Source organism: Spermophilus citellus (assembly GCF_964194105.1).
Source record: "Spermophilus citellus genome assembly, chromosome: 1".
Taxonomy (NCBI): domain Eukaryota; kingdom Metazoa; phylum Chordata; class Mammalia; order Rodentia; family Sciuridae; genus Spermophilus; species Spermophilus citellus.
Genome location: NC_138182.1, coordinates 117,498,918 through 117,526,855, shown reverse-complemented (window position 1 = coordinate 117,526,855; position 27,938 = coordinate 117,498,918). Strand labels below are relative to the sequence as shown.

Genomic DNA, 27,938 nt, shown 5'->3' with positions numbered 1-27,938 from the left:
ACAAGTGGAAGAAATGATTTACAGTAGAGGGGTTAGAGAGAGAAAAGGGGAGGGGAGGGGAGGGGGGATAGTAGAGAATAGGATAGACAGCAGAATACATCAGACACGAGAATGGCAATATGTAAATCAATGGAAGTGTAACTGATGTGATACAGCAATCTGTATACGGGGTAAAAATGGGAGTTCATAACCCACTTGAATCAAACTGTGAAATATATTAAGAACTATGTAATGTTTTGAACGACCAACAATAAAAAAAAGAAAATAATATGAATTAAAGTAACCATATCTAAAAGTAAAAAAAATAAAAATATAATTAATATAATAGAATTTTATCTCCTTTTTCTTCATACAAATAAACTCTTCCTTGTCTTGTTGTGGGTAAAAAAAAAAAAAAAGAAAGAAAAGAAAGAAAAGTAAATTCAGTGAAAATCCCACAGGATACATCATAAAATGGTGGGCCACTCAGAAGTCCTTATGAGAACTTTGGACCCACTTGAACTGTTGGAGGGGTGCACACATACTGTTAGTTTATTTAGGCATATTTCAGCCCGTCTCTGAGGAGGAGTCCTGGGGAAGAGGTAGAAATGTAAGCACCACTGAGAAGGCAGGCTGATGGTCTCATTCACTTTGAAATGAATATTCCCTCTTTTAATCCCAGCCTTGTTTTCTTTTAAATTTGTGATGATGTAACTTCATTTTTAGCACTGCTCATTTTTGAAGGAGAAGTAGGCAGTCATCCTTTGAACCTCACGGCAAATAAAGCTTGACAAATACCAGCAGGATTAACTAGAGTCTGGGGACGCCAGGGAAACTGCTTCCTGGGAGATGTTCCAAGGGCGTGCCCAGCTGTGGTTGAAGTCCAGGAACTGAATGCTCCCAGATGGCACAGGATTTAAGGTCCAGGATGCCCGGAGATGGGTGGGTCTCTGGAAGTCTTTCAGACTGAGTTCAGGCTGCTTTAGAATCTTCTCTAGAAGAGACAGGAGGGAAGGCTGAGCAACGGGCAGAGAGTGAGATCACCTCCCCGAGATCAAAGAGCCGGGCTAGTCGGTGAGTTTGTGCCTTGGCCACTACATGTGAGTAGGACAGCATGAAGACGGGACCAGGTCATCTCTCACACGTAGGAGATGGGGAGAAAAGGGAAAGAAGGGAACCTCAGGAAAACAGGAGGGAAAGCTTTGGAGAGAGGAGGGAGGGCAAGGGAGACTCCGGAAGCTGCATGGGCCAAATGTGCCATGTGAGCATATGAATGCACCACAGTGAGATGATGTGTACGAAAACGTGTTCAGAGCATGATAAAGGATTCCACAACGTGAACACGCCTCGGCCTGATGGTCGAAATTATTGGGCATATTCTGCAAATTCTTCACATTGTAGATAGCTTTTCATGACATCCTGGGAATGTCACTGTTTCCTCTGAAATCCTGACTGTCCCTTTCATGCTGACGGTGAAGGAGAAGGGAGAAAGAGACAAGCTCTTCTTAATGGTGAAATTATTTTGATTTACCAAAATATTTATTAAAGCTTGATGGTAAAGATATGACCCACAGTGTGACCCACAGAGGAATTATTCTCCGGATAATTATTCCACAGAGGAATTATTCACTATTGGCATACATCATTTTTTAAGGTGCACTTCCATGTCCAAAAGTTAGAACGGGGAATGGAAATTGTTTCTTGCACTATTGACATTACATTTCAATTCAGTGAAAAAAGGAAGACATGTCATTTTTAAGTATCATTAAAACTAGCAAAATGATCTTTATTATTTAGTTTGATATTTTGAAATGAGTTCTGCCATTGATTATAATTGACAGAGTTCATTTAGAGTGTTAACACATACTAGAACCTTTTCTGGAGAAAATGTCAACATCAGAAGGAATTTAAAGTAATTTTCACATCACCAGTAAAGTGCTGTGATGAGCAAAGTGTGCATATCATTGATATGTAACTTGGAGTTTGCCCTATCCTTGGAAGGAGAACAGAATATTTGTTGATGAACAAAATAGTAATATAGCTTTTTGATATTAAATAGAAATAAAATTTATATATCTCCATCTTGTCATAGGTTAAAGAGATTTCTAAGAGGAAAAACATAGATAACTGTATTTCTTTATAGTTTAGTTGGATTCTATAGAACAAATTTGAAAACTATTACCTGATTAGTATTTCCTTTACCAAGGATAACACCCCCAGCTATGCTTGTCAGTTGATAGAATAACTCAATATCACAAACAATGATCAAGGGACTGGGGTATAGCTCAGTTGGTAGAGTGCTTGCCTCGCATGTAAAAGGCCCTGGGTTCAACCCCATCACCACCACCACCACCACCACCACCACCACAAAACAATGATGATCAAGGAGCACAAAAATTTTTCTTTACTAGAAAAGTAAATTTAAAAAATTAAGTAAGTAGAAGATAATGATAAATATGTCACTATTTCAAGTTTGAAGTCCCAGGAATTCAGAAGAATTTTGGTGACAGCGATATATATCAGACAGAAATAAAAGTGGGTCTTGCTTTGGAAAACATCATTTGGGATAAAATTAATTTGAGAAATATCTATGGGCTATGATATTTTACAGGCATGGTAAGAATATGGAGGTTAGAAGAAAATAACTGATGTAGCATTTTACAAAGATCTGATTGTTAGTTTCCCTTTCAACACTCTGTCTTTCCATTGTTTATTTATTTCCTGATTTTTTTTTATCATCCAGTCCTGAAATTCAACATCTGGGAAATCATCTCAATGCAAAACCATTCAATATCACGCCACATCTGCCCTCAACAACCTAAAACACCTCTTGATACTTGGTGGATGAGAAGCGGCTGAATTGTGTAGCGTGTGGTCTGATCCTTTGTGCCTCAGGGTCCTCTGTCACTCACAAGCACACCCTGGATGCTGTCCCTGGGGAGCTGGGTTGGGGCAAGTACTGCTTACCTCCCTCCCCGCATGTAAAACAAGCTCTGGTACTTCTCAGGTTGGCATGTCACGGTGAAGCTGTAGAAACCAGAGGGGGCTCCTTTTCTGTCTCTAGATGTGCATCTCACTCAGTTTGTAGCATTTTATGATAGGGAGGAAATAGATTTCTAAGGTATAAGCAAAAAACAAAATCTCCAGCTGTGCTCCACATACACAAAGTTAGGAGAAGCAAAACTAATCCCCAAGGAGAAATGAGTGTCATGTTCTTCAAAGCAGTGATATTTTAATGGATGTCTTCATAGAATAAGACCAGGCTCCAAGATTTGATCTGAGCTAGGAGAGTTAAAACACATCTGCTCTCTGAGTTAATGTGCACAGGGGTCCCCAGCAGGGAGCATCACTGATCTGGTCTAATCTTTCACTGGGCGGGGGTGGAGGAGGTGGGGTGGTAGGAGGAAGACATGAAAGCCGGGATTCTAGCACTGAAGACCAACAACTGCAGGCATAGGCAGAACAGTGAGGGAAACGTTCAGTACCAACTTTCCTGGGATAGGGATGACAGTGACCTTCAGCAACAGAGATGCGTGATCATTGTTCCTCCTATGCTCTCTGTACCCATGAGTAAGCTTTTAGAAACTTTAGGACTCTTGTAGGTAAAATAAAGAAAATGCATACTAAAATCATTCTCTAAGGTTAAATGAGGAGCCTCATGGCTCAATGCTATTAAGGGAGGCAGGTGGAGGCTGTTGAGAAGGTCTTGCCTGCCTCAGATGCCCCGTGCAACAGAGGTTCTTGCTGCACCATGCACTGGAAAGCTGAATGAATAGGTAAGCTTCTGCCTTCCCTGGGACTTTCAGATAAGGCAAATTATTGAGGATGGAGTCAGGAAACCAGACGTCCAGCCCTGTCTTCATCCTGCTGGGCATCTTCAACCATAGCCCCATCCACACCTTCCTCTTCACTCTGGTCCTGGGCATCTTCACAGTGGCCGTCATGGGGAACTCCACCATGGTGCTCCTCATCCACCTGGACGCCCAGTTGCACACCCCCATGTACTTCCTCCTCAGCCAGCTCTCCCTCATGGACCTGATGCTCATCTGCACCACCGTCCCCAGGATGGCCTTTAGCTACCTGTCTGGCAGGAACTCTATCTCGCTGGCAGGCTGTGGGACCCAGATATTCTTCTACGTGTCCCTGCTGGGAGCCGAGTGCTTCCTGTTGGCTGTCATGGCCTATGACCGCTACGTGGCCATTTGCCATCCCCTTAGGTACACCATCCTCATGAGTCAGAAACTCTGTGTGCTCATGGCGGTGGCTTCCTGGATCTTGGGGTCTTTTGATGGCATCATTGTGCTGGCAGCTGCCCTATCATTCTCCTACTGTGGCTCTCTGGAAATTCATCACTTTTTCTGTGACGTGGCTGGCCTCTTGCCTCTCTCCTGCACAGACACGTCTGCGTTTGAAAGGCTGCTCTTCATCTGTTGTGTGGTGATGCTCATCCTGCCAGTTTCAGTTATTGTCACGTCCTACTCCCGTGTCCTCCGAGCTGTCCTCCACATGGGCTCTGGAGAAAGCCGCCGCAAAGCCTTCACCACCTGCTCCTCCCACCTCATGGTGGTGGGACTCTATTATGGGGCTGCCATGTTCATGTACATGAGACCAACCTCCACCCACACAGCTGAGCAGGACAAGATGGTGTCGGCCTTCTACACCATCCTCACCCCCATGCTGAACCCCCTCATCTACAGCCTGCGCAACAGGGAGGTGTCCAGGGGGCTCAAGAAGCTCCTGAGGAGAGGAAGGTTACTGTGACTTTCTCCAGCATCTGCTGAGGGTCTGTCCAGGATGCTGGTCTTCCAGGCCAGGGGGCCATCTGCAGATTCTGACCTCAGTGGAGAGCAGGGGTTGCAGTTTTCCCCTGTGTTTGGAGAGATACCTCTGTGTTCCTGATTCATTCCCCACCTGTACTTCAGGTTTACTGATGCTCGGACCTGTCCTGTCTATTTTAATCCTGATCCTTCTTTACTTCCTTCCCAAGCATTTAGGAATGGGGAATCTTTCCAAATAACTTTTATGTCTATATAAAATATTTAGCATTTTATGACAGGGAGGAAATTAATTTCTAAAATAAATAAAATATCTCTCATTCTTACATCAGCAACTGATCTGTTTGGAGAAGTTAGCAAACTCTCAGTTTCAGGAACTACTGGTCATAGTTTTTTGCACAGCTCAAAAGTGACTTATCATACATAATCCCATAAAACTCACTAAAGTTTTATTGAAAAATATTTCTGGCCTCTAAATCTGTCCAAATTAATTAATTAATATCCATAAGTTGCCCATACTTTGATAAAACATTTATGTTCCCAAGCTGTTTTCACAAGATTGTAATCTGTGTATGTAAATCTGCAATATTTTTGAGAATTGAAGTCAATCATTGCCTGGATTTCTGTGCTTATATTTTAAATCCAATCTTTGTTGCATCATGTGTATTATTTTAAAAAAAATTTCTAACTAAACCTTCAGCTTATGCTTTAATGATATGACCATGTGTTATAATCTATTTCATTCCTGGGGCACTATAAAATATTTTTGGACAAGTAGAATATTCTTAATGCTTTTGTTTTAGGTAAATTTAACAAGGATAGGTGTACATTTCAGTGGATGTTAATATGTTCATATATTTGTGCAAACATCACTCCAAAAAGAAATCTCATAATCTCTAGCTGTTATTCCTCATCCCCTCCTTCCCTGTCCTTGGCCAGCACTACTTTGGCTATAGATTTGCCTGTTGGGACGTCACACATGAATGGGATGTGGTCTTTGGACTGGCTTCTATTTAGTATAATGTTTTCATGTGTCTTGTGGAAGCATGATCAGTGCTACATTCTCACATGCAAATTAACAATATTCCTTGGAAAGATTGTCCTACATTTTATTTGTTCAGTCAATATTAATTAAGTCTTTGGAATATTTTCTTATTTTGACTGTTGTGAATAATGCTATCTCAAGCATTCATGCACAGGTTTTCATGAGACATGTTTTCAAACCTCCTGTGTGCATAACTGGAGGTGGATTTGCTCCAGCACGTGGAAATTCTCTTAAATTTACAGACATTGATCAGCTGGTTTTCATAGTGGCTGTAAACTGTTTCCTCTATCAATGTCTGAGGGTTTCAATAGCTTCACATCCTACCCATCCTGTATTATTCTCTCCTTTTTGGATTTTAGCCATTCTATTGGGCATGAAGTTGTATTTCATTCATTGTGATTTTGATTTATATTATGACTAATGATATTGAGGATTTTTCACTTGCTTGTGATCATTTGCATCATATCTTTGAAGGAATGTCCATTAAGATCCATTTCAACTGGATTGTCTTTTTGGTTTTAATTTGTCAGAGCGCTTATATCTTCTGAATCTTATACCTTTGTCAGATGTATAATTTGCAAATATTTTCTCTTATTTGGTGAGTTGTCTTTTTTTACTTTGTGATTTTCCTCTTGAATTGATTATATAAACTCATCAAAACCTGGTTAATCCTAGATTCACTATTTACTTATGGACCCTTAGTTCTGTAGTAGGGATCTGCCTCTCTGTCTTATGTGACCTGGAATATGAGAGTGTCATGGTAAGCTCAAAGCTAGGAAGTGAGTTTCTCAATTCTGTCACTCTGGCCAGTTTCAGCTATGCTAGGTCTCTTGAATTCCTGTGTAAATGTTGGAATCCTCATGTAAATTTCTGAAAAATGTAACAGCTGAAGGTTTTGGGAGGGCTATTATTGTGCAGATTGGTTTTGGTGCATTTCTACTTTAATACTCAATCTAATTTATAGATATATTCCTTTCTCTCAACCTTCCTTCCTTGTAACATTTTCTAGTTCAGGGGTGTTCCGATCTTTTTTTTTTATTATTTGCATTAATTGATAAGAGTTTATTCACTTTTATTCTTTTACAAATACATTAATTTTTCTGATCACATTTTCTGGTTATTCATTGCTGATTTTAGGATACTGCTTTTTGATATGTAGGTGATGCTACAGTTCACTGTGGACAGAGGTAGCGTTGGATCAAGTTAAGAACGTGCAAGGATGAAGCATTAGGCAAACAATTTAGCAATTAACCCCTTTGTCACCTCTCAATCTTGAGAGATTGGCCAAAATCATGGGCAATGGCACCATCTCCTACCACCAGCACAACTGATTTGTTTGATATTAGCACAGAATGCACAATTCATATGTCAAATTAATCAGAGGATTCTCACATTTTTTTCATGACTTTGTCACTGATTGTAATGAGATTGTCTTATGTACAATGGATAACAGCAGATGAGGATTTGGGGTTTTTCCAATGAGCACCACACATCAAAGCATGAGATGGTCACCAGGAGGATAGCGCCAAGAAACTTAAATAGACTTCAGAACAAAATCCTGCAGGTTCCACACTCAGCCAAATGGTCCACAATCCAGGCAGTAAACTTGGTTCAACGGCAGTTGAGTTTTTGTTGGTGGTCTTTGCTTTGGGCTTAATGGCAGTTAAGAGCCACCATTCCCAGTGAGGAAGCCTGATTCAAAGTGGCATGTATTTTGTAGTTAGCCTTGGAACACGGATGACGATAATCTGGAGACACACTAAAAGAGACATAAAAGTTAGAAAACTTTGGTGTGGCCCATCTTGCCAACCTCCACTCAGTTGGCTGGTAAGAGAGTTTCTGGGTATTCCCACAAGCAGAGCAAGTGTTCACTTCCCAGGAGAAATGTCCTGGCTATAGGGGCAATATCTACAGAAACAGCTTTGCCAGTCACCTTTTAAATAAAACTCCCTGTCACAGTAAAATCATGGGAAATATAAGAGTAGAAATACAGAATGTTCAACACCATGAATGAATTCTTAGTCAGACAGGAAACCTTTCTAAAGCTTCATAAGGTCTTATTAAGTTTTCTGTTGATAAACATTCTCATCCATCTGTTGGAGGGTGGCCTGTGTCTGACTGTACCTGTGGGGGTCTGATTGGCTACAATATCCAAAAATTTTTCCCAACTTATAGGTTGACTTTAAATTCCATACAATCAGCTCCCCACTATATAAGTCCACATGCACACATACACACGTGTAGAGTGACCTCCCCCCAAGAGCCCCACTGAAACCTTTCTTCAGTGGAAACCAGCTTTCCTTCTTCTATTACAATGTTGATACTAACTTTGGTTACTGACCCCTTTGACCTTAGATTAAAAGAAATATCATGAGAATTTCTAGGGAAAGGTGTTCAGAAAGCAAAAGTGGACCAGGCCAAATAGCAGGATCAGAACCAGAGAGGGCACTAAACTGAGTAAGAAAAGTTCTCCATAAACTCAGTATGAAACTTGGGAGCTGGAAAAGGGAGCCCCATAGGAGTTCTTGACTGTGAACTGGGTCACATCTGCTCACCCTTATTTCTGGATGGTTCTGAACTGGGCCCAGTGGGAGACTCCCTCCTGTGTGGTCCTCTTACAACATACTAAAAGTGTCCATGAGCACGTTGGGTGCAGAGAGCCCTACTAGAGCTTGTCTGGGGTCATTATACCAATTGCTCTTTCCTGTAGAAGTGTTTCCTGGGCCTTGAGTATAGGATGTGAGAAGGGCAAGGCACCTTGTGCAGGCCTCAGTCAGGCAGGGTTTCTACACCTGATCACATGTGGGTGTTCATTGGAGAGATCAGGGTACCCCTTCCAGTGAGTGTGGGGGAGCAAACTGATATGCAAAATATCAATAACAAACTTCCCCTGTATTCCCTAGGGTTCAGGATGACTCTCATTAGAGATATATAGCGGTTGGCAGGCTGTCTTTTCAGCATTAGTCTACACATCAAGCAATAGTTCTGATGTCTTGCTAGAGTATAAGCCTTTGCTTAAGTCATTCTCAAATTTTGGTCTTGTGGATTGTCCTGTGAGAACAGGGAAAGGACAGAGACAACTGGAAATGAGAGAAACGGGAGGTAAGTACGACTTTCATGGTGGCAGAGAAGTCTGTCCCCATATTCGTGGGAAAGCTGTCCACATCCAAGATGCTATTTGCTTCTGGTGAAAACTTCCACAGCCAGCGTCACCTTAATAAGGAGTGAGCAGCTCCAGGGTCTGGAGAGATTGAGATGTGGACTATCTCAGCCCTTTTGGTGTTGTGTGACTAGGCTATGACTTGGGACTGGGCACTTTCTGAGGAAACGAGGCTGCTTGGGCTCCCAGTCTTGTGCTCCACAGCATCCTGGTGAGGGCTTCGTGTCAGGGGAAATCACAGGGCAGGAGCATGCTCCAGAGAGGTCACATGGTGAAGAGAGCAAAACGCGGAGGAGGGGCCCGTTACTCCATTACAGCAGTGAAGAGTGCTTGGGAAAGTCCGCCACTCCTGTGAGACCCAGCCCCTCCCTAGGACCGGCATACTCTCATACATGGGGGGTCATGATCCTGCCACTCCACCTCCAAAGGTCCTCTGCTGTTTAATGCTGCTATCTTGAAGGACACAGCTGCTAGCCCATGACAGTGAGGGAACAAACCACATCCCAACTGTGGCCCAGTTTGAAGCACACTAGGGCACAATCCATGGAGGCCTTGCTCACTTGCACCAACATATGGGCAAGTGAGAAATGCCTGAGCTTCTGAAATTAAGGGCAAGGCTTTCAGGTAATTACTGCCCACACCTGCACAGCGGCCTGTCTACCAGCAGTGGTCTGTGTATGTGACTCCAAGAGCGTGGTGGAGCTGAAAGGAAATGAGGTCCCAGCTGCCGCACGGCACACTGCATTCATGAGACTCAGTGCTGCTGGTGTCCCAGCTGTGCTTCCTGCTGGGTGAAGGCACAGCACAGGCAGCAGCACACAGTGCAGGACCCTCGACAGTGATGGCGAACACTTGCTTCCTGCCCTGTGTGCTCGCTGTGCTCTGTTTACAGCTGCATTAGATCCAACTCCCTCTGCTTCCAGTCAAAGAAGAACCTCATAAGCCGGCAGCCCTGTGACAGGAGCCTCAGCCTCAGGCATCTTGCACAGCACGTCTCTTCCTTGCCCCATTTTCTCTTATGCTTGATTTAAACAGATGTTGTCTACGTATCATGGCCCTGGGAGTGAGAGCCTATTTACATGTGTAAATGTATGTGCATGTGTGTCGGCTTGTACTGTGTATCCCGGGTGCACAGCAGGCAGGACATGTGGGATGTTTTAAGTATGCAACTTGTCATTGGGACAATGTAGGGGTTCTGTGTTTGGAATTGGGGTCTCTGATAAACTTCATGACTGTGGCATGCTTGGTGGCCAGGAAGTTTCTGGGCAAAGGCATGGAATGCCTGGCTGCTGGGGAACTTCTGTGTAAATGACACCAACGCCTGGCTGCTGTGGCTATGTTCTTCACCAGGAAGCTCTGTTAAGAGTTTTATCAGTTTCGACCTTGATCTCAGGCACATAGCTCCCGGGAATAAAGGAACTTGCTTGCTAGATAACTACAATGTTTCACCAAGCTCTGCTGCTCCTGGATCTGCTCATTTAAGGGTAACTTCAGACAATGGACTTTCTTGAGAGCTGTGCAAAGCTCCTACCATTGCATATTGTAACTGTGGAATGTAACTGCAGAATAAAGGACCTCAGTGATACAATAAACAATAATGTAGTTATGGCAGTAATGACCTAATGTAACCTACTGGTGTAAATAACTGTGGCCGCTTGGACAAGGGGACACTTTCCTGCCTCTGTACCTTGTCTCTGCGTCTCCCCTTATTATTATTCCTTGCAGTACAATGACAACAGAATCACCTAATGGCACAGTTCTTGCACATGTTCCTGTGATTGTGATGCTTCACTGTGTTTGATAAGGGGCAAATTTGTGTTTCCAGGGGACATGGATCAGACTGCCATTGACATGAAAGGGAGTATTTATGGCCAAGGCAATCTACTGATTCGGTTAACTTTGACAATTTTACTTTTAAAATGCTCCCCAAATTTAGACTGAAAGGAGCAATGGCAATACTGCTATGTTCTAACATGTCATTTAGATGTTTTTGTAACTTGCCTGGTAAAACTGCACCCTCGGGTGCTGGAGATGTCTGCAGGGAAGTCTCATGTGCTCCCATGCAATGTACCATGCCACCATGGGCCCAAAGCCATGGGTCCCGTGAGCTGTGGACCAAGCTTCAAACTGTGACCCCAATAAACTTCTCCTCACTTGAAGTTTATTTAAGTATTTGTTAAATAATAATAGAGAGATAACACCCCCACAACTAATTTCTCTTAACTTAAATCATCTCGGCAGTCCCATGATGAGCTGTGGAGTCTAAAGCTTTTAGCAATGGAAGCCTCAGGGCTCAGAGAGAAGCAGATAGTCATCCCTACCACCTGTAAGTTCACAATTCACATAGAGTTTGCATCCTTTCAGATACCAACTTTGCTTTTCCAAACAGGTGCATTGCACTGTTCATTTAATAGGTAATTATAGGGAAGTCATGTGAAGACCATTCAGATTGCACGTCCTGACCATCGCAGCACTAGCTGCCTCAGCACCAGGCTGGACGTGGCGCTCAGACGTACAGGTACAAGTTCCCATCTAATAATGGCAACCCGTGAGGGCAGCGGGGTGGAAGAAAAGAGTTCATTGCTTCATTTCTGTGACAGGCTGGTACTGCGGGCTGCTCTGAAAGCACATCTGCTGCCTGTGCCAATCTCACTGGCTTCCTTTCCCTGTAGAACAAGCTTGGGCACCTAAAAGCTCTGCAGGTTGGGCTGACATTCTTAGCAAGGGTCACCTGTTCTATGCAGTCATTTTATTTTTAATGACATATTCTGTCTACTAAGAATTCTATAAGATGTTTGGTTGCTGGAAAATGTTCAGCTTCAGTGGTATTTAACAGACTTTCCACAGTATATGACATCTGTTAAAAATTGCACCACATAAAAACAAATGGAGGTCTTGTGTCCAACTATAACTAACTAAATACATATTTTAAAAAATGAACTTTTCTTAAAATCAGCATGGATGGATCTACCACTCACTTCTCTATTCCCATTTCCCTCAAGGTGAGAGGGTGTTTGGATGCAGAAGTTGTGGACTAGAGACGCTGGCGTAGATAGGGAGAGAAGGAGGTGTGTCCTGTCTCACCAATCTGCAGTTCCCTGTTGAAGCTTTGCATCTGCCCTTGGTGACTCTATTCGGAAGGCAGTTTCCACTCCATCTTTTATATGCATATGTACACCAATCAACATTGCATTCCATTGTTTGATGAGGTTGTTAAGACTTTATTTTCCAATGGGCATCTCAAATAAATAATTTTCTTTAAATTACAACTTTCCCTTGTGGTCACTTTAATTTTCAACTGTTTCTAATAAGAATAACCCACTTCCCCAAAAGTAGACAGGTTCTGGTTGCATAAATATTGTATATTAAATTAGCTGGAGCCCCAGAAAGTAGAGTCCCAGACTCCATGGATTACAATCCTGTTATCCAAAGCACCTACTGGACTCCTCCTAACTGGATCCAACCCATTCAAGTGTGGGAACAGCAAAGTTCGGCAAGTAGGGGGGTGGGGAGAAAAATCATTCAAGTTGCCTGGCGCAGTAGTGCAGGCCTGTGAGCCCTCCTACTCAGGAGGCTGAAGTAGGAGGATTGTAAGTCTAAGACTAGTCTGTGCAAATTCTCTAGGTCTTGTCTCAAAAAGGGGACTCTGAGGTAGAGCTTGGTGGTAGACCAGCCCTCAGGTCAATCCCCAGCAACTTCCCACAAGCAAAAAGTGCTCAGCTGACTTGGAGTGCAGAACACAAGCTGGTGGGGCTCAGAGCTCATCTGGGGCCTCCTATTGCTGCAAGGACACAGCAGGCTACACGGCCCCTGGACGAGACTCACTCGGTCACATGGTTCCTGATGCAGGAAGTTCTGCTTCCCTTCCCACTGCAAATAATAAATATCTTGGACAAGTTAAATTTAAAAGTTTAATGGAGCATAAACATGTACATGGATGTCACATCACTCAGGATCAAAGACAGTTCAGTGTGCTATATCGCAGTGTGTGTGCGGCTCTGTTAGTAGCAAGGAAGAGGGCAGGTGTGAGGCAAGCGCCTCACCAATGGCGGTTGGAGGTTTGTCTTATTTGGCTGTGCCTTAGCCACTTCTGCCTGAGGGAGTTCATTGCTTTGACAGCCTGAGGCCCGCCTGCGTGTTGGAAGAGGGCACTCTTCAGCTGTGCTATGGCTACTCACAACTGAAGTTTCAGATCACCCTGGGAACCCTACCTTTAAGGCAGACTTAGTTTGTTTCAAAAGGTTTTGCTTCTCTTCTTGACTGCTAGAGTAGGGCAAAAACTCTGCTGTCGGAGAGCCTGTGCTTACTTCCCTGGATGGTAGCAAAGAGGGTGTTGTAATCAGCATTTTTTTTTTGGTCACTGTTACCCTGAAAAGAACAACTATAGTGGAGGAAAAGTTTACTGAGGCTTCCAGTTTCAGGTCTCAGAACATAGGTGGCTTACCCATTGCTCTGGGCCCGAGGTGAGGAGGAACATCACGGTGGAAAGGTGTGGAGGGACTGCGGACATGGCACCAGGAGGGAGAGAGATCTTTATCATGACAAGATTAAACCCCAGAAGAATACCCCACCATGGCTGGCCTCCTCCAGCCATACCCTACCTGCCTACAGTTGTCTCTCAGCTAATCCCTATCCATGGATTAAGGCACTGATGAGGTCAAACTCTCACAACCCCATCATTTCACCTCTAAACTTTCTCGCATTGTCTCACGCATGAGCCTTGGGGACACCTCATCTGAACCACAACAGAGCAGGAGGAGAAAAATAGTCATGAGAGGTGCGTCACCTGCTATTGCTGGCTTTGAACGTGGGGAGGGGGCAACCTGTATAAGCACCAAAGAGTTTTGTCACAGATCTACCTATTTAATGACACCTTTGCGCTTCAATTTCTATGTCCATCCAATAAAATAAAAAATAATATGGTATTACTGTGAGCATTAAATTAGTTCTTGTATGTGAGGCAATCAGAACAGTAAATTGTACAAACATAACACTGTGTATTTGTAGAACCTAAGAGGGACCGTGGTTCTGGCTTTGTCTGTATGTACATACCTGTACCACACAAACATACATATTTATTTCATTAGTTGTTATGCACATATATGCACCTAAGCCTATGAAAAAATTTTTTCTCTCTTTTAGTCTTTTTGTTTCTATTAATTGAATGTAAAATTCAGGGTTTTTCATCCACATTTTCCTAATAGGTAAAGTTCTTTTTACTTGTTTGCTTGTTTCATATACAAATACAGCATTTACTCTATTTTTAAAAACTTAAATTTATTTGTACCTAATACATAAGAACACAAAATCATACATATTCATAGGGTTTGTGTGATGTTTGATACATTGCATAATGTTTAAATCAGGTTAAGCAATCTGTTTTTTCAAATATACTATTTCTTTGTGGTAAAAAAATTCCTTTCAAGTTTATATGCTGAATTTTTTAATCTGATGTTAATAACCTAGAGTAATCTAGTCTTAAAATGAATATGGTTTTTCTTCAAAATAAAATAAAATATCTTTAAAATGATGGCTCAAATGGTAAATGTGTAATGCAAATATTGCAGGAAAATGATTTCTGATTATTCAATTTAGTGATTCAGTCTTTTGAGTATGTTTTAAATTGTGGGAACATGAATCTAATTTTTCAACTGTAAATTTTATTAAATTTAAATACTGTTGAAGTATGTTTAACAAAACTTAAGTGCCTGAGTTGATATAAGTTAGAAATATAAAATAAATTATAAAATATATGTTCAGTTTTAAAGGCTTCACACACAAAATGTAAAATGTTCCATAATTAATTTTTAACATTCATTATTTATTAAAACATATAGATGTTAACTTCAATAAATATATTATCACAATTAATTTAAGATTCTTTTTTTTTTTTACTTTTAAAGGGTCACCACTAGAATATTTTAAGTTGCTCCTGTGTTGTATTTCTTTGCTTATTTAAATATGGTCGTGTGTGTTTCTCATCACATCTTGTTAGCTTATTACCTTACATCTGAAACCTAAGGGAGTGAAAGTCCTTGTGTTAGATTTGGTTTATTTGCAGGGAACCTTTATGTGATCTTATGCACATACTATTGATTTCCTCAACGAGCTCTCTTCTGTCACTACAGAGAAGAGTGGCAGAACCATTCACATTCACATGAAGCAGCCTTCTATTTGCAGTTTCTTTTAGGATCATGTTTTTTCTCCTGCCTTGTATTAGAATATAGTTGAGAGAAATACAAGCTACTTTGACACACCACAGAAATCAATGAAAATGGGCAGGCTGGATTGGGGAGATTATAGTAAATGCGTGGAACTGGAGGACATCAGGCCGAGGAGATAAACCAGACTCAGAAAGCCAAGGGTCAAATGTCTTCTCTCCTGTGAGGAAGCTAGACCAAACAAAGGCAGAAAGAGGGACGGTGTTCCATGAAAACAGAAGGCAGATCAGTGCAATAGGGAAAGGGGAGAGAAGAGAGGTGAGAAACGGGGAGAAACTGCCCATGAAATGGACCAGATTATGCCGCCTGCGTGAGTGAGTGAGCACAGTGCACCTCACCTTTATGGGCATCTCTAAAGCCCCAATTAAAAAAGTGACAATATCAAGCTCCTTGATCCATTTTGAGTTAACTTTTTTTTTTTATTGGATGTTCACAACTTTACAAAGCTCATGACAAATCATATTTCATAAATTAGAATCAGTTGGGTTATGAACTCCCATTTTTTCCCAAATACAGATTGCAGAATCACATTGGTTACACATCACATTTTTACATACTGCCATAATAGTGACTGTTGTATTCTGCTACTTTTCCTATCCTCTACTATCCCCCCTCCCCTCCCCTCCCATCTTCTCTCTCTACCCCATCTACTGTAATTCATTTCCCTCCATGTTTGTTATCCCATTCCCCTCGTAAACTCTTAAATGTAATTTTGTATAACAATGAGGGTCTCCCTCCATTTCCATGTGACTTCCTTTTTTTTTTTTTTCTCCCTTTCCCTCCCGCCTCATGTCTCTGTTTAATGCTAATTTGAGTTAACTTTTGTGCATGGCGAGAGAAAGGGATTCAGTTTCATTTTGTTGCATATGGATTTCCAGTTTTCCCAACACCATTTGTTGAAGATGCTATCCTTCCTCCATTGCATGCTTTTAGCCCCTTTATCAAATATAAGATAGTTGTAACTTTGTGGATTGGTCTCTGTGTCCTCTATTCTATACCATTGGTCCACCCGCCTGTTTTGGTACCAGTACCATGCTGTTTTTGTCACTATTGCTCTGTAATATAGTTTGAAATCTGGTATTGCTATACCGCCTGATTCACACTTCCTGTTTAGAATTGCTTTTGCTATTCTGGGTCTTTTATTTTTCCATATGCATTTCATGATTCCTTTATCTATTTCTACAAGAAATGTCGTTGATATCAAATCAGAGACTCTGCGTCTGATAGAAGAAAAAGTTGACTCTGATCTACATATTGTGGGGTCAGGCTCCAAATTCCTTAATAGGACACCCATAGCACAAGAGTTAATAACAAGAATCAACAAATGGGACTTACTTAAACTAAAAAGTTTTTTCTCAGCAAGAGAAACAATAAGAGAGGTAAATAGGGAGCCTACAACATGGGAACAAATCTTTACTCCTCACACTTCAGATAGAGCCCTAATATCCAGAGTATACAAAGAACTAAAAAAATTAGACAATAAGATAACAAATAACCCAATCAACAAATGGGCCAAGGACCTGAACAGACACTTCTCAGAGGAGGATATACAATCAATCAACAAGTACATGAAAAAATGCTCACCATCTCTAGCAGTCAGAGAAATGCAAATCAAAACTACCCTAAGATACCATCTCACTCCAGTAAGATTGGCAGCCACTATGAAGTCAAACAACAACAAGTGCTGGCGAGGATGTGGAGAAAAGGGTACACTTGTACATTGCTGGTGGGACTGCAAATTGGTGCGGCCAATTTGGAAAGCAGTTTGGAGATTCCTGGGAAAGATGGGAATGGAACCACCATTTGACCCTGCTATTGCCCTTCTTGGACTATTCCCTGAAGACCTTAAAAGAGCATGCTACAGGGATACTGCCACATCGATGTTCATAGCAGCACAATTCACAATAGCTAGACTGTGGAACCAACCCAGATGCCCTTCAATAGATGAATGGATAAAAAAAATGTGGCATCTATACACAATGGAGTACTATGCAGCAATAAAAAATGACAAAATCATAGAATTTGCAGGGAAATGGATGGCACTAGAGCAGATTATGCTTAGTGAAGCTAGCCAATCCCTAAAAAAACAAATACTAAATGTCTTCTTTGATATAATGAGAGCAACTATGAACAGAGCAGGGAGGAAGAGCAGGAAAAAAGATTAACATTAAACAGAGACATGAGATGGGAGGGAAAGGGAGAGAAAAGGGAAATTGCATGGAAATGAAGGGAGACCCTCATTGCTATACAAAATTATATATAAGAGGTTGTGAGGGGAATGGGAAAATAAACAAGGAGAGAAATGAATTACAGTAGATGGGGTAGAGAGAGAAGATGGGAGGGGAGGGGAGGGGGGATAGTAGGGGATAGGAAAGGTAGCAGAATACAACAGTCACTAATAGGGCATTATGTAAAATTGTGGATGTGTAACCGACATGATTCTGCAATCTGCATTTGGGGTAAAATTGGGGGTTCATAAGCCACTTCAATCTAATGTATGAAATATGATATGTCAGGAGCTTTGTAATGTTGTGAACAACCAATAAAAAAAATTTAAAAAAAAGAAAAAAAAGTGACAATAAATGGAAGGAAGAGTGGCAGAGGAAAGCAAAGGGAATGAGGGGAGGGAGCAGGAGGGGAAGAGGAAACCAATTATATTCAGGGGTGTACGATTATGTGCTTATGTTAAGATGAACCCCACTATTCTGTATAGCCACAATGCCCTAATAAAACATTGTTTATGAAAGTAGTATCTATATGACCTATTTTTGAGGATAACTCATGACACACTTTTTGCTGGTACTAAAATGTGAATATGTTAACATGTGAAACAGACATAAAATCTTTGGGTTATTATTATTCAAACGCAAAAATTTGAAATCCTATAAAAAAGAAAAAGACCGGCACATGTCTTCAGAAACACAAGTACTCCAGAGGGTAGAAAATGAACGTTATCACCGTCAGAGGGTTATCACAAAAAAGTTTATAGGAAGCTTCATGCTAAGGGGTGGTGGGATGTCCAAAGTACAGGATGGATCATTGCATCTTGACTTCTATCTAACAAATAAAAACATAAAAAAGGAAGGAAAAACTAGGTACACCTTTTGGGGTTTGGGAGATAGTGTTGTCCACACCTTGATTACTGTTTTGAACCACATGGTGGGCTACACAAAAAATACTGACTTCAAATTAAATCAAACAGGAAAATAAGTAGGAAGGGGATCTCTAGTGATCCAGGATGTAGTGTCACCCTGCACCTTGGATCATACAATTACTAACATCTAGGGTATCACAAGGTATTATTATCGAGTACGATTATTGTGGCTTTTATCTTACACCCCAATGGCATATCCACAAGTTAAGTCACTAGATTTCCAGGACAAACCAGTCCATTCACATTGGGAAAAATGTGCCTTTTCAAACACAAGCCTTGCCATGCTACTGGGTTTTGGCAGTCACAGAGATCCCATCACAGAGGCTTTAGTGACCATACAGCCAGAGCCACAGGGAACTAGATTAGCTCTTGTCACCAAGCCATCACAGTCAACAAGTCCAGAATGATACATAGTAAGTTGAAGGGCCTGCCCTTAGGATTGAGCCAGCAGGACCAGAAGATTGAGGTAGACTGAGCAGGGAGCTCAGGACTTGATTTGTCCACTGCTCTTTCAACAGCACCTTCACCTTCATCTCACCCCTGGCACCACATGGAATGGCCATATTAGAAGAGGAACACCTCTGAGGGCCCTTCCCAACAGGCAAGCACAGTGTGAGAGCAAGGTGAGCACTACGGCAGGTGGCTGTGACTCATGTAGGGGTGGTCCTAAGTGACAGGTGAGACAAGTGCACTTTCAAACTGCACTTGGTTGTTTGCTGGGTGGAAAGATGACAGCTCACTGAGGTCACTGCTACTTGTGCACCAGCAGAAGTGCTTGGCCAGCTGGATGGGAAAGGTGGTAACACTGGTAGCAGAAGTCTATTTCAAAACATGTGCAAGTGGTGGAGAGGGAGTGTGAAAACAGTTATTTCCCATTAACACATATTCCAAAAGCACAATAAATGACACAAAACAACAACACACAAAATGACTCTATGGTCAATGTCCTCTACCCTTTCGTCAGCCTGGCTAGGTCCACAGTGTGGGCATATGAACTGAGCAACTATTCTGGCAAAGATGCAGGCTGTGGGTGGCCAAGAGCACAACTCCAGCCCTTCCATGTTGATACACGGATGCTCAGGAAGACGGCCTGTCAGCGTCAGGAACCACGATGGCTTCTGGTATGGAACCACCCTTTAGAGGGGCTGACCGGCCACCAAGAAGATGAATTCAACACATCAGACTTTATCAGCCATGGCTGAGCTAGATTCATTCTCAAAAGAGCCAAGACTCCAAGTACAGTGTGGCATGCTCTGTTCATGGGGAGGTGAGCACATGGGTATACCAGACTGGAGACCCCTTCACGGGGAAGGAGGCGTGGGAGTGGATATGCCATAGTTAATGCCTATATCAAATGCTGAACCACCCAGAAACTGACACCTAAAAGCCTATTAGAAGAGTCTTTCAAAAGCAAAACAAGCATAGTTGAGAGCAATTCCCTGAAATGGGAGCCATCATCTAAGACAGCGAGCCTTTTGAACCAGGGTTTTGTTATGGTCCAGTGTCCTGAGAAGGGAGGATTTGTAGTTCCAGAACAAATGGCTCATTTGTCACCCCTAACCTTGGCCCTGTGGGAGACTTTGTGTTTCTTGCCCACAGGTGGACATTTATGTTTATATGGTCAGTTGATTTTCAGTGATTTTTAAAATCACTGAAATTTAATTTTTTAAACTAGACGACTACAAAATTCTGATATGTTTTTTGCTTTCATCCCATCTTATTGCTATAACTGCAACTATTTCAAATTCTAATATTTTAGCTAATTCTCTTCTGGTATATCCACAGGCTACGTGTCCCACGTGGCTTGGACATCAATGACCATCAACAATGGCATCCTTACCCTGTCTTGAGGACTTTCTTCCAGATTAACTCTTTCTAAGAAACTTCTTTGTCCAGGATTCTCAGAAACTTGAGCCTGACTTTAAGGGTTAAGTCCCACAACTGCATTGAAGAGAACCCTTAGGAGTTGAGAGGAAGAGGTGTGGGTGGCAGCTCAGGGCATTCCCAACTAAAACCCACTAAGGGTCACTAATGGTCTCATGGGCCCTTCTGTGGAGGAGCCTCCTCCTGGCAAGAGGGAGTGAGGAAGCTATCGGTGGGTGGGTCTTGTCTCCTGAAGGTACATTTCCCACTTGCGTATCTGATCATGAACCATGCCCAGTGTTTGCTGTCTTAGTATAAAGGAGGAAGCACAGAGGAATCGTGGAGAGCATTGTGTAGGTATGAGATGAGGCTCTGTCAATTTAGTTGCTTATCTACAGTAACCAGAGAAATAAAAATCAAAGTCATGAGATACTTCAAAACACAGCCAATTTAATTTTTTTAAAACTCTGCAATGCCTTGAGTTATCTAAGAATCAACCAAAATATCTCATCATGGACAGTAGATGTCTAAATTGGTACAACCTATTTATTTAGAAAAACAAGTAGGCGTTATGTTGTAAAATTGAGTACACAAATAAAATGTCCCCCAGACTAAATTCTAGTTTATAACCCATAATGACTTCTGTGCATATGGGTCCTGGGAGATGCAGAAGGGTCTTCCTGGGGTCATTGTTCATAAAAACCCCAATCAGGAAATTAAGACAAGAGACAACCCTGAATAAGCTACGGCATAATCCTGTGGGTTGCTGTGGGGACCCAGGGATACTGTGGAGACAGGACTTACTTTATGGGCCCACCAAGAAGGAAACAGTGCTGCCAGTTTTCTTTAGATGTCCCCAAGGGTACCAAGCCATTGCTGTTTACAGCCCCAGAGTTGATGCTCCACAGTTCACAGTAAATACAGCAGACTGAGGGCAGCATTGGTCTCAGGGGGGCTTGGAATGCTGTTCTCCCTCACTGGCCACATCAACCTATGCAAGAGCAGTGGACTGTCTGCATCAGGGACATGGGGTGGGCTGTGTGGTGGACTGGTAATCCAGAAGATGGACCTTCAGATGTGGGTGGGCAGTGGTGAAATCCTTGGGCTTCTGGCGTCCAGAGGTGAGGGTGGTCAACATGGGAGGCAAGCCGTGGCATTTTCGTTCGTGAAAATGTGTGGGGTGAGGAGAAGCTGTGACCAAGACCCCAGGAGGAAATAACTGCATTTTACCTCACCTCATCCCCACAAAAGCCTACCCCACAGGCAAAGCCCTGAGGAGAGGGCCCCAAACAGGATGCTTCTCAGAGTGTGGGTCCATCCTGAGGGAAGACAGTGTAGTGGCACCCCCTCCTCCACAGAGACTCTTAACTAAGCTTCTCCAGAAATCTTCACCATAACTGATTTTAAGACTCTCAGAAGAAGAGTCTCTACAAAAGAATTCAATGTAGGTAAACTTCTTATTTTCCTATTTCTCTATTTCACTTGGCCACTGGCCTGGAAGAGATCAACACTCCAGGTGCTGAACACACCTTTACTAGTTTTTCACAAACATTTATTCAGTATACTAGATTGTAGAAGTGTGTTTGCAATTGCAAAATATGATTTAAAAAAGGACAGAACCTTTAACAAGGCCTCTGGCCTTGAGCTGGGCTTCACAGAGATGTCTACATTTTTTTAAGATAAGTTACCAACTGGGCTCCATGGTAACAGCTGGCAGGGGGAGGAAAGAAAGGGAGAAGCAGCTCTCCCCTTCTCAGGTGTTGTCCTTGAAGAGTTAATTTGCCCAGAACAATGAAAGAAAAGCTGCTTTATGTGATCTTCTGAGCCCCTCCCCTTACATGCTTGGTATAAAACTCTGAAACTCCCTGAACTCGAGGTTCAGGGGATTAATTGATCACAGCTAAAGCTGTGCCCTCTGAACCTGGCTGCAGCCAAATAAAACTGTTTCCTGCTATCTTTGGTGCCTTGCCTCATCTGTCCCTACAACAGTGGAGTCCTGACAGGATGGATAAGTTGAATTTCCACCACTCTTTGAAAATAAGCAAAGGCCACATGTCATTTTTCACAGCGTCTCACTTTTACACCTGTGTGTGAACAATCTGGGGCCACCATCCCACCCTCTCAGAGAGGTGCCTATCAGGAGCTGAGCCCTCTGGTGGATCAGGCAGGAATTCCAAAGGGAAGAAGACTGCTCATCCCCAAACTCTCTCTAAAGTGAGGACTGGAGGGAAAAAATAAAAGGTTTTAAAAAAACATCATTTTGCCTGGCATGGAGTTGTGGAGAGCCATAGGCTAGGGTCTGAGTTCAGGCTTCAGTGTTGTCACCTGGAGTCATCTGCAAGGCCTTATCACTCTGATGCCTATCACCGAAAGTCAGACATCAGCAACTGGAGGGACAGAGCACCTCAGCAATAAGGTGGATCCCACTCTCCTGTCTTTTTACAAACATCCAACACAGCTGAGCAGAATGACTGTCCACCAGGTCACTATTGATATATGCCTGTACATTCAAGTCATGAATTGGAAAGAAGGACCACCCACAACAGCATCCCACACAGTACATCATTAATAATAATAGGAATGACAGCATCTCGAGAGTTTGCTGGTCAGCTCCTCTCAGCCACTGTGGGGTTTGCTCTTCTTCCTGCAGCATCCTTTCCTTATACAGGTTTTAATTCACATGCATTCCAAAGCGTTGGGAGAAGACCGTGCAGTCTATTACTCCAGAGATCCTGAATAGGTTGGCAAACAGGAGCCAAAGCACATATCTGCCTACCTGGGAGCCCAGAGGAACAGGGACTTGGGTGCACTTTTTGGTCTCTGCACTAGGGGGCGTGGGGGCGTCCATTGCTGAGGACGGCAAGGCAAGACTCCACTGAAAATACATTCCCTGCACCTTCCTGGGAGAGAATGGCTCTAATTAAAAGAGCAGTGTTTAGGGACTTGTTAGGACGGACTTCTGGATGTGGTGGAAAACTTTTAATGACGGTGGAAAAGTTGAGCACTCTCCAACCTTGTTACCGCAGCTTCCCAATTAGCAAAAGTTAAGACTAATTAGTTCCTTGGAATTTGAAGCTAATTAGAGTCAATACATTAGAGAATTGAAGGAAATTATCAGGGATCATTAAGGACTCTTTGTTAGCACACTAGGGAGACAGAGCTGCGTGGTTGCCACCGTGGCACTTGGCAGAGAGACAAATCCTGAATCCTGTGGCACTAGGTTACCTTTCTCTGAACTATTCACCCCACTAATCAAGAGTTGCTAACCACTGCCTTCTGTTCAGCAATTACCAGTGAGATGATAAGCTTTTAGTGTTAAACACCATCTCCTCCCAGCCTAATTTAAAGGCATGGTGTCAAGGTGGGATAATTTAAATTCAGAAATATAGAAGTAAAAAATAAATTGTCACTTCAAAATACTATTTCTTTATCATCTGTTGTCATGAATTTGGTATCTGTATGAAGCATGTATGATAAAATCTGCTTCCTTTAAATAAGCTGAGAGAAGGCATTCTATCTTTTCATTCCATGAAGGATCATTATGTGTTCATGCAGAGAGATCTCCTGGGGATAGTCTTTAAGATGACTAAGAATCCAGCTGGACTATTATCCTCAATTTTACATCTTATCAATTAGACAGAAGACATACACACACACACACACACACACACACACACACACACACACGAAACTTGGAATAATTTAATAAAAAATAAATATTAGTTTATTCTGAAATATTCCAAATGCACAGACAAGCGTGTGGTTGTATAATGAACCTGCAGATACCTGACACTTAGGTGTATCTCCCAATCATGTGTTGCCCCTGACTGTTAAAGAGAAGTAGAAATGGATGAAAACGAGGCTGCTGATGACTCCCATCACCCTCCTTCAATCTCCCTGCCTGCACTATTAAGCAGTCACTATGAGGTCACCAACATTAGTTGACCCCACAGGTGCTGAATTCTGTGGATTTTCTCACCAATTCCATTTGAATATTCTTCTTAACAGAACACACTCAAAGTGATGACCCAGACCCCACTGGCTTTCTTCTTCCTATATCAGTGTCAGCTGCTCAGGCGTTAGATGTCTGTTCCTGTGATGGGAGAAGTAAGAGCAATTGGGAAATGGATTTATGTTCCATCTGAAATGGCTACAAAAAGTACTTAGAAATAAATGTAGTCAAGGGGCATCATCCTATCTGACTTCAAACTATTTTGCAAAGCTACAGTTTTAAAATTGTATGTCATTAACATAGACACGCTGACCAATGGAACAGAATAGAGACGCTGCAATGAAGCCCTGCATTGATACTCAATTGATTTTTTACAAAGGTGCAGGACATTCTGGGAAAAGGATGGACTCTAAGAGGCATGCCAGTTGGAATACCACCACTTTGCTTTCTTGCTACTGAGTTGTTTCAGTGCTTCATGTATTTCAGAAATATGTTCTGTGTTTGGCTTGGAAATAATTTATTCCCAATCCAGAGATAGACTTGCTGGCATTTCCAAGCCTGTGCTAGACTGAAATGCCACAGGTGAGCATCCCATGCAATCTGTGTGATCTTAGCTGTGAGCTCTCCTGTGAGACCTTCACTCTGTAGGGTCAAGTCTCTTCCTAACCTAAGTTTTTATTAAAAAAAAAACGTTTAATTTTGCCACATGGTTTTCTGTAGTTACTGAGTTGATTACATGTTTTTTTTTCTTTAGTTTCTTCATGTGTGGTGTCACATTTTTTGAGTTGAATGGAATGAATAAGCCTTATACCATAGGGAAAAATCCCACTGGATTATGATGAATGATCTTTTTATATTCTGGTGTGATCCAACTGGCCAAATTTTTATCAAGAATTTTTACATTTGTTGTCTTCAGAAATATTGGCATGTAATTTTCTTTTCTTGTATTATCATTTTTCAGCTTTGGTATTAACTTAACAATGGCCTTATAAAACTAGTTTGCAAGTGTTTCCTCCAAATGTTAGGATTGTTTGAGAAGGATCGTTTCTTAGTGGTTTCTGAAACTGACTTAGCCATGGAGCCATGGAGTGGGACGTTTCTTTAATGGGAGAGTTTCACTGCTGTTTTTATTAGTCAGCTTTTCTTGCTGCTGTGACCAGAACCATTGGAGGAGAAAAAGTTTATTTGGGGATCACGGTTTCACAGGTCTTGGTCCACAGATGGCCACTCCATTCTTTGGGTCCTGAGTCGAGGTAGAATTCATGGCACAAGGGTGTGGAGGGGGAAAGCAGTTTGGGACATGGCTATTGGGAAGCAGAGTACCCTGCTCACCAGGGACAAAATATAAACCCCAAAGTCTCGCCCCACAGACCCACCTCAACCAGCCACATCCTACCTGCCTACCGACACCAGCCACTTAGTTTCTGTCAGGTGATTCATGCACTGATTAGGTAAGGGTCTCCTAAGCCCATCAATTCACCTGTGAACCTTCTTGCCTTGTCTCACACATGAGCTTTTGGGGGATACCTCGCATCTAAACCGTGATACTGTTTTACTTTTCTTGTTCATTTTTGGTCCATTTGAATTTTCTATTTCTTCTTAATTCAATCCTGATGGGTTGAATATTTCTGGTGATTTATTTATTTTATCAAGTTTACCCACTTTGTAGACATATAATTTTCTGCAGTAATCTCTTGGTGGTGTGGTTGTAATATCTTTCATTTCTGATTTTATTTGTGTAAGTCTTTTGTTTTTCTTTTGGAAGGGGTTAGCTAAGTATTTTTTGATTTTTTTTTCTTTTCAAAAAGAAATTCAGTTTTTTTTATCTCTTCCACTATTTTTCTATTCTCTATTGCATTTATTTCTATGTCTGCTCTAGTCTTTATTACTTATATCCTGTCAATTCTAGACTTAATTTTCCCCCTCATTCCTTGATGTATAACATTTTTTTTTGTTATTTGAATCACTTCTTCTTTTTGATGTACTCATTTATTGCTATTTACTTTCTTTTATAAACTGCTTTTGCTGAATCTCATAAGTTTTGGTGTGTGAACGTATGCCTATCAGGTCTATTTAGTTCAAGGTGTAGCTCAAATCCAGTGTCTTCTTCTTGGTTTTCTGTCTTGGTGATCCATTCTGAAAATTTTATAATTTTAAGTATCACATTGGACTCTACAGTCTCAGGTGTGATGGTGAAGTTTAGAATTCTTTTTCTATGAAAACCCAAGTGTTCCAGTTCCTCTTGAGGATAAGGCTATTCTTTCTTCACAGGATGGCTTACACACATTTTTCTTTTCCTTTTATCTTTTTTAAAAATTTATTTATTTTTTCTATTTTTTATACATGACAGCAAAATGCATTTCAATTCATACTACACATATAGAGCACAATTTTTCATATATCTGGTTGTACACAAAGTAGAGGCACATCATTTGTGTCTTTATACAGGTACTTAAGGGTAATGATGTCTGTCTCATCCTACTGTCTTTCTTACCCTCATGCCCCATATCTTCCCCTCCTTCCCCTTTGCCCTATCCATTCCTCCCATGCTCCCCGCTATCCCCATTATGAATCAGCATCCACCTATCAAGGAAAACATTCAGCCTTTGGTTGTTTGGGATTGGCTTACTTCACTTAGCAAGTATTCTCCAGCTCCAACCATTTATCTGCAAATGCCATGATTTTATACTCTGGGGACTGCAAATTGGTGCAACCAATCTAGAAAGCAGTATGAAGATTGGTTTGAAAACTGGGAATGGAACCACCATTTGACCCAGCTATCCCACTCCTAGGTTCATACCCAAAGGACTAAAAAAAACAGCATACTACAGGGACACAGCCACATCAATATTTATAGCAGCACAATTCACAATAGCTAGACTATGGAACCAACCTAGATGCCCTTCAATAGATGAATATATAAAGAAACTATGATATATCATTTTTGTCTTTTTTTAAACTTCTTTTCTTGAAGAGCTTGGATTGAACCCAGGTGAACTCATGGTCTATGCATATTAAGCAAATGCCTTCCACTGTGTTATATCCCAGGACTTAGTTGTGCACTTTAAAAAATTCTAAGCCATTGTCCTTTTGTGATCTCTTTCCACTTTCTCTGTTCTGTTCCTTTACCATGTATCAATCTGTCCATTAATGTCAGGATCACTATGTCTATACATAGCAGGCCTTGATACAGGCATAGAAAACTTTCCTGTGAAACCATCTTGGCCTGAAGTTTTGGGGAGAAGGAGGGATCCATTGTAAATCTGATGTGTTTTCTTATTGACACATAATAACCTCAAATTTATGGGGTAAAATTCGACATTTCAATGTATTTATACATTATGTAAAGATCAAATCAGGTTAATGTCATAGCAATAATCGTAAACACTTATCATTTCTTTATTGTGAGAAACTTCAAAATCCTCTCTTCTAATTATTTTAAATAAAAATGCATTCTTATTAGCTATGTTTGCTTTAGTGTGCATTAGAGTAACAGAATTATTTCTTTTATCTAACTGCAACATTGCGGCCATTGACTAACACCTTGCTATATCCCCTGCCTTACTTGGCTCCCCAGACTTTGGTAGCCACTATTCTGCTCTCAATTCACATGAGTGCAACTTGCTTAGAGTGAACAGGAGTAAGATCATGTGATATTTGTCTTTTGTAGCCTGACTTACCTCACTTAACATAATGCGCCCCATGTAATCTGTGCTGTTGCAATGATATGGTGGTGTCTCTTTGTTAAAGAGCAAATAATATTTCCATGTACATAAAACTTGATGAGCT

General features: G+C 41.7%; 1 protein-coding gene and 1 pseudogene across 2 annotated transcripts in view; one reads left to right on the top strand and one right to left on the bottom strand.

The window, feature by feature from the left end:
- Positions 1–27,938, bottom strand: part of LOC308647923 (olfactory receptor 2T3-like) — a 668,743-nt pseudogene that overhangs the window by 130,928 nt on the left and 509,877 nt on the right. The window lies entirely within an intron of this gene.
- Positions 3,805–4,740, top strand: LOC308655838 (olfactory receptor 2M4-like; the record flags this gene model as incomplete). Its single annotated transcript, XM_081306163.1, has 1 exon — positions 3,805–4,740. The coding sequence occupies one exon, from the start codon at positions 3,805–3,807 to the stop codon at positions 4,738–4,740; it is 936 nt and encodes a 311-aa protein (XP_081162289.1).